The 8,090-nt window shown below is 37.4% G+C and overlaps 1 protein-coding gene across 1 annotated transcript in view; it reads right to left on the reverse strand.

Moving 5' to 3' along the window:
* The window catches only part of SLC28A3 (solute carrier family 28 member 3), a 33,818-nt gene extending 30,963 nt beyond the window's left edge, over positions 1–2,855 (reverse strand). The window contains exon 1 of the mRNA XM_071581579.1: positions 2,799–2,855. Coding sequence (XP_071437680.1) covers positions 2,799–2,855 — 57 coding nt within the window. The remainder of the gene's footprint in view (positions 1–2,798) is intronic.
* Between the last annotated feature and the right edge of the window lie 5,235 nt (positions 2,856–8,090).

Consider the following 8,090-nt stretch of genomic DNA (forward strand, 5'->3'; position numbering starts at 1 on the left):
TAAACATGCAATTGAGAAGATTTAATGGTTATCCCCCTTTGACCATTTGTATGACAAGTTGAAAGGCAGATTGCTCTGTATTGCAATCCGTTCAGCCTGTTAAGAGTCCCTCCATAAAGCTTTGATATCATCCTTCATCACTTGTTAGCCTTGAGTTACTTTGTATTACATTGAGAGTTGTTTTGTTCAGAAAACATTGGGCTTACTTTGTCCCTGTTACTCTGTCTCTTTGATCATTATATCAATCCGTCTGAAGACTCCTATGGATACTTCAAATGATTCCTACATAGATACTTAAAACCGTTTCAATTAACCCTTTCCAAGAACACTTTTATATTTTGTGATTTAGGTAAGATACGCATTGCTTAATATTATGACAGTGTTATCTTGGAGGAATTAAAGTGTTCACTCTTTGTGCAAGAAAACCTTAAAGACAAGAAATAGGAAAAAAATTATGAGATTGTTTACTTCTCAGTGGCTTTTACTGTGAAGGGATTTATTTGTCTATATGCAGAAGTATACTTCTGCATCTTATTTTCTCTAAGGAGTGACTTATATATTGAGTCAGAGATAGACAGTGTAAATGTAAACATGAACACCATCTGATGTTCCAGGAAAAAAATCAAATAACAAACCAACAAAAAAACCCAAAACACCTGGCTCAGATCAGATTTCATTGTTGGACAGCCTCAGTGATTTGGCATTTAAATTATTTAAATCAAAGAGGATTTGCGGCTCTTGCAAAACTCTGCAATGGACAGGAAAGGAAGCACCTGGGTTCCCTTCGCACTGTCCAGGTGACCTAGCTGGGCAAGGCAGAGTTAACCCAGATCACTGTACTGTGCTCCACAGAGATTACTGAGGAAAAAGGTGATTTTCAGCTTATGCCATTCAAGAGCATTCAGCATTGAGCTTCTGCAGCTAGGAAGGAACGCCTCTCCTTTTTGGGTTTGTATACACAGACTTTGGAAGCTGATGGCACTAGTCTAAGCACATATTTTGTGTGAAAATAGGACGCCACCTCTTATCTCCTTCACTTGAACTGAGGGAAACCCAGCTTCAATTGCTTGTCTTATCTGCTCTGAAACACAGGTGCATTCAAGGTGCTCTGATTACCCAGGGGCAATGATCTAACCACTGGGCTGTCTTGTTTTAAGAGAGTTCTGTCTCTGTCTCCTCTTGAAGTTGTCCCACTGAGCGTGGATTATTAGCTATTGACTAAAGCAGGTACTTGATCCCGACTCGTCTACATTCCACAAATATTCCTTGATCGGCAGGGTCTCACATCAGTTTATTGCTTGTCTGTCTCTACAGCACAGGTGGTTGGATGTCACCGATCTTACGTAATATTCCCCATGCCCCGGTTCCACAGATACTTTTCTGTATTATTTAAATAGTGTCGGCCGATACATCCTCTACCCACTTCCTGATAGCTGAGCTCAGGGGCAGAGTAAGGGGATCAGAGACTGCGGGGGAGAGTAAGGGTTTGCTTTGCTAATACAGCACTCTCCAGAGTTGTTTAAAGTCACTGTCTCCCCCAACCTATCCCACAATCAGTGACCAGTACAGTGACCCAGATTGGCTGTGTGCTTGCAAATATTTCTTTGTTCTCTAATCCCAGTGAAAGCACAGGGATGCTGGGCACTGAGAAGCAGCTGTCAGGATGTGGGGTTTCTGTTTATGTTCTTCTCCTTCCCTCTCTTAACTCCCTAAATGGATATTATTAGAGAAGGTATATGTATGTGTGTATGCACGAGCAGGAGCAAGTGAGCATGAATGAAACACTGATCCCTCCTCTCCATACAGAACACAGGAAAATATAATGTAAACTGTATGAGAGAGGCAACCCAGTCATAGAAATAAAAACAACTGGTAGAACCACATATTTAAGAAAAAAACTAACTCTTTTTCTTATCCAAATATCATAACATGCTGTGAAATTGCAACTTTAGAACATCCATTTTGATCAGTAAGCGAGCTACAAAATGGAACTGGAGACCTAAAATGCTCCACTTCAGTTTTATAAATGGCAGTCCTGTTGCGTTAAACTTTCGTTGTATTTTGTCCTCCATCTCCCCCTCTAGAAATCAAAACTATTAACAAGGAACTCTGCTCTTTCACATCTTTTAAAAGTAACTGGGGTTTTATTTCGGGGCGGGGTGGGGGAGGAGGAGGGGCGGCTGGTGGGTGTCTTTTTGTGCTTCTACTTTTGAGATCTGCATTTTTCAAATGGCTTTATGCACATAAAAGGCAGAACTTTCCACGTTGGCTCTTTACCTTCTGTGTTCTTCTTGAGAGCAGAACAAGACAATCATGGAAGAATGAGAGGCTCCACTGTGATTAAATTATGATTTTTCTCATTTTACTAATATACATTGCTCTGATGAGCTGTATGTCTGCTGCATAATGACCCTTCTCTTCTACAGAACTGTAAATTACCTATCCTCAGAATAAAAAAGCAATGGCTACAGGAGATGGGAGAGGTGGATGAGCCAGTTGTGAGATCCATCAGCCTATGAAATGTTACTCAGACAGGAAACTTTTCAAAGATAGCTGTACACCACGCAGCAGATGAAGGCAGTGAGTGGAGCATACTCCTGAATGTGTCAGTTGTGCTCCAGCTTTTTTTTCCAAGAGCCATGTACTTTGGCAGGGCATCAATGCAAAGAATGTAGGGTGTTGCAAAATATCTGCAGGCAGAGAGCAGAAAGAGCTTTTCCTTTGTTCAGGGAATTAAGTAATGTTCATTTTTTTTAAGTCCTTCCTCTTCCTCATAAAGCAAAGGAAACCATGCTTACCTGAAAGGCCAAATTGCCTGCTCCTGAGCGATCATGGTGGGTCACCTTCAGCTCCATGTGCCTACCAAGGGCAGAAGAGTTTCGGGCGAATGGTGAAAGCTACTTTCAGCGCAGGACGACACCCAGCACCAGGTTAATCCATCCACAGGACACGTATCACTTGAAGGCTAGTTAGTTGGAGAGCCTCTCAAATTACTCTTGATCACTCTTAGCTCCACCTTCTCGCTCCCCTGACACAGCCCCTTTTGGCCAGCATGGGAAACAGCATTCAGTGTTTCTAGGCTCAAGAAGGGAGGATATCTGCAGATCCCAGAAATGTATCTCACCCAGTGTGTCGCTGGGTGATCCCAAAGACAGGTGTGTTCCTCACTTGCACAGGGGAAAATGTTCCATGCCCAGATTTTGAGAGGTCAGCACAGTTTTTGCCTTTTGTGGGTGTTCTTAAGTCACTCTTATTGCAAAATTATTGTAGCTCTGTTTTTGTAGTAGTTAGAGAGTTCACCTAGGCATATAAAAATGAGAATATGAACAACTCCTCAAAATCTGACAAATATTGGTTAAGCATTTTCAGTTGGCATCCTGTATTTCATGGCATAGAGTCATTTGGTTCTCTTTTCATAGATTACTTGCCTTTAACTGAACAATTTTTCTAACACTTTTCAGGCTTGCTATTTGCAATATTACAAATATATATTCTTAGAATTATCATTTGAGTCTCTTTCACATGTTTTCTGTTGACTATGGACTTCATGTATACAGATTGTTCTGTCTAAGTCCTGAAAACAGTAGGACTATTACAGGCACTAATGTCAGACAGAATTTGTGTGAATATAAATTTTACCTTTAAGGACAACAAAAATGGTGTTCTGTGTCTTTGAAATGCAGCAAAGTATATTTATGTATTCATTAGGTGCCTCCATTCATATTTTTCTACACACGGTTTGAAAATGTCATGAGTTATGCCACATCCTGTGAAAAGCACAAAATTATGTCCTGTTTTACATATAAAACCAGAATGGATTAGCATGACTGAATATATTATTTGAAATAATTAACAATTATATGAAAAATAGGATGATGTGTTTTTCTGAGGAATCTTCCAACTATGTTTTATTAATATTATAAATAATACTGTTGCAATGGATGTTTTATGCATCTCATAACTATTGCTCAAAATGCAGAACTAGTTTTTATCAGGAAGGAGTGCATGACTTTTAATCATTTAGTATGATTTTCAGTGTTCAAAATATTTTTGGTGCACCAAGTTTTGGAATTAACATGTTTGTCACTATTTGTATTTTCCCTGTGAGTAGAGGAAAATTTCTGACTAATTGATTCCCTCTGCACAATACTCTCAAGGAAGAAATAGCTAAATATGTCTTTAACAAGTTTGAATATAAGTGCCTGGTGATTACTGCATACCTCAGCTGTTTTTCTCTTCCTTTCTTCCTTCTCTATTCCTTCCAGTTTTGAACATGTTTTTACTCTGAAAAGGCAGAAGAAAAAAAGGCAGTGAATTATTTTCAAATCTAGTCCACGCAGTTTTAAAATCTGTAATCTGCATTTGCATGGTTGGAAGAAAGCTTTACTCTACTAACTATTACAAGATATAGGTATTTTCTGCTATTGTTCCTCTGCTTCTGACAATCCATTAGATAATTTTTAAAACTTGTTTTCTCAATGAAAAATCTCAGAATAACACTGGCTCTATAATTTCAGTACAGTTTCCTCTTCTGAATTATATTTTATGTTAGAAAACTCACAAGATATTGAAAGCAAAAATACCCACACATCCAAGATAAATCCTGAACTCACCTTAAAAAGCATGAAATATGGCATTTCCCTGTGGACAAAGGACCATATATTAAAAGAAAAGGTAGGAACTCACTGATATTTCTTGACAGGAATATTTAATGTATATGTTAATCTAACATATTAATACATGTATTAAACATATTTGTCAGAAATATAATGCTTGATTTACAGCAAACTCCTTCCTGTTTCTTGTTAGTTAAAATACTTAAATGAACACATGGATTTTCAAGAAATGTTATTCATCTGAAGGATATGGCATCCTGCCATTTCAATTGATAACAAGCCTGAATGTTTTCCTCTTATGTGATTCCTTTTGCTGTAGAAGGCATTAAAGACTCATATTTTTAAATTTTAGAGTATTTTTACAATGGATTATCTCCTAGGCTCAAGAATATGTGTTGCTAAAATTCTGCTGACTAATAACACAGAGAAAAAGTTACAATAACCTTAGAGTGGCTTCCTAAGAATAACACTAAGAAACTATGTTCCACCCAACTGTTTCTGCATGAACTCTTAGTTAAAGACCAATCAAAAGGTTTAATTCTTCCACTGAATTTCACATATAAATGAGATATATATTTTTCCTAGTGCCAATAATATTTGGAGGTGTTTCATTTTATTTGAAGAAATAAATAAAATTTTCCTGGGTGCTTCTCACTTCCTTATTTCATTATAGAAGTATATGAATTTGTGTAAAGAACACTGCTGTTTCAGTTAGCAGGCCTGAGAAACTAGGGAAGGAAAGCATTTCATTATATTAAAACAACAATCTCGGAAAGCAGAAACTACTTTTTATGTATAGACTAAGGAAAATTTATTGTCAGTATGTTGGTTACTTTTACAATAGTATGGAGAGCTGGTGCAGTGAAGCACTGCTATTTTGTCATATATATAACCCAAACCAAGGAAATGAATAAACTTGAGAATATTATTTTTTCTTGTATTATGATGCAAGTAGAGGAAACCAGTAAAGCAACTGTAGCAGTAGAGGCATTCAGCTGAGCTTTCTGCTTGGATGTCTGAGTAGCAAAAAATTGGAGTACTGTAGCAAATAAATAAAACTGTTTTAGCAAATTGAAATCTTCCTGCACAAGTGCTGAATAATATTGCCATGAAATCCTAGTCACATGGAAAAACATTTTTGTGCTTAAAGTAACAATACAGCTGTGCTCAATTTGCTCTGAAATTGTCATGCAGCTTGGCTAGGCCAGGAAGGCTTTTTTGGGTAGTAAAGAAATATTAATTAACAGCACTGCCTACTGTATAAACAGCAGGCAAACACATAGCAATGTGATTCTTACTAATTTGTTAGATGCATAAAAAAGTTGAGCAGGAGTGTGAAGAAACAAGTAAAGCATCTAAAAAAGACTGGGGCCATTCTGCTTTTTTTCATTGTTGAGCTGTGGCAAGCAACTTCAGAGTTAGAAGTTGCAAAGCTGTTCAAAAAATCAATTTTTTAACATACTTAATTGATCCTATTAATTATCTGTAGTTGTGCAAATATTACTTATTTCAACAACATTTCAGTTAAAAGTTTCCAAAACTTTGAGATAATCAAATCTCAGTCTCTCAATCAAATCTCAGTGCCCTGAGTAAATTGCTCCTCAGAGGAAAGATTAATGAAAGAAAAGCACAGTAATCATTGATAAATGGTTGGGGCAAGTAGATTAGTTGCTTTACTTTTTGTTATATATTCTAATAGTTATTTAGACAGTTCTGCTTGTTCCTCTATTGACTTCTCTGAGTGAAAAAGGTGCCTTCCATGTTTGAAAAGACATGGACTAAACCCCCCATATTTTGTTAATATCTGTAATCTCCAGACTCAGGTGTTTGCACTATGATCTATTCAGTTATTTGAAACATTTTCATTTTGATACCAATACCAAAGATAAACTCTAAAACTTCACATTATCATTAGAATAAATGAAGGGAAGAAATTACTGTCTTGGGGGAAAACCCCACAATTTTATGTGTGTAAAATTGTCCCGAACGTACAGTTTCCTTGGAATATATGACTTTGGGAGTAATTTTTACCAAACAGTAACTTCTTATTGCAGATTTCCAGGTACTGGTCCTGTATTCTTAGGGGAAAAGCAGTGAAAAACTCTTAGTATGACAAAAAAAAGCTTTTTTAAAAAAATCAGAATGCTGTGAATTGTGACAAAAAATGTGGACACAAAGCTCTGGATCTCCTCCACATGTAAAAATCTTGTACTTTTTTTCAAAGTGATGTAAATGAAGTAGGTGGCTGAGTGGCCTTCTTCCCTGCCAAGTTCGGCCGTGAGTTCAGTGTTTGGTCCTCACTATTCACAGCCTCTTGCCCAGTAAATCTCCAGCTCCTGCTCTGGCTCCCAGCTCTCCTGAGATCTTTCTGTATGATTTTGAGCAATTTGTTCTCTTCCTTATCTTCTCTTGTTCACTTCCTCATTTTTCTATGGCAGTAGAAATGAAACCTTCATGCTTCCAGGTGTCCTAAATTTGACCTTTCGCAAGAGGAAACACTGTAAGAGAAGTGCATGTTTGACAAACTCAAAGACAAACTTTTCTTCCTCAAACGGAGGAAGAAGGATTTCTTAGAGGAAAGTCGAGCACCTTTAAGGACTGTTGTGTTTTACTTCGTGACAAATACCCCCATAAGGCTAAGCAAAAGGAATCCCACAGCTATTGATTCTCAGACATTAGCAGCAAGTTTAGGGGAGTTCAAAGTGACCACTCCAGAAGCAGCAGGTTTTCTGAGAAACCTAGAAAACTTAGAAAAAAGAATTTTAAGTAATATCTGAATTGTGTGAAATGCATTTATGTGAACACAGAGTGAAAACAAAACCAAAAGAAAATATAAGAAGAAAGATACACATTCAAAGGTGATAGAAAGGATTACTTTAAAGAACACTGATAAGGAATTATGATTATGATAGAAATCTTATCTAGGTTCAATGACTGTTGGGTGTGTCCACCTGTAGGTGGGAACTTCTGTGTGAACACAGGCTCAAAGACAGAAAAATGCAATTAGGCTCACAAAGTTGCCTTTTAATATCTGTGTTTTATTCATATCAAATTGTCTTATCTAAAATATCTTTATCTATGATTTTTATATAATTATCTTAATTTATGTGAAGAAAAATGTATCTATTTGCTGTCTATCACTTTTACTGTTTTTTCGTGGACTGCTGTCGGTCGTGCACCCAACGGGAGCAGGCAAACAGGGGCGTGGCAGGGCTAGCAGACAGGGCACAACCAGCTCTTGTAGCTGAGTTTGTTGTTGGGGTTTTGCTGTTTTGTTTTTTTTTATTCTCTCTCCAAAACCTAACTAAAGCTAGTAATGGTTTCCAGAAAAATGAAAACCATTGCTGCTGTTAATACAAGGAGTGTGTCTACAGACAAGAAGGATGCAGCCACCCAGGCCTCTGGCTGTGCAGAGTGTCTGAGCCTCGCTTTGATACCAGAGAATGGTATGGGAGGCACCTGTGTATGATGTGA

This window comes from Pithys albifrons, chromosome Z (assembly GCF_047495875.1).
Source record: "Pithys albifrons albifrons isolate INPA30051 chromosome Z, PitAlb_v1, whole genome shotgun sequence".
Lineage (NCBI taxonomy): Eukaryota > Metazoa > Chordata > Aves > Passeriformes > Thamnophilidae > Pithys > Pithys albifrons.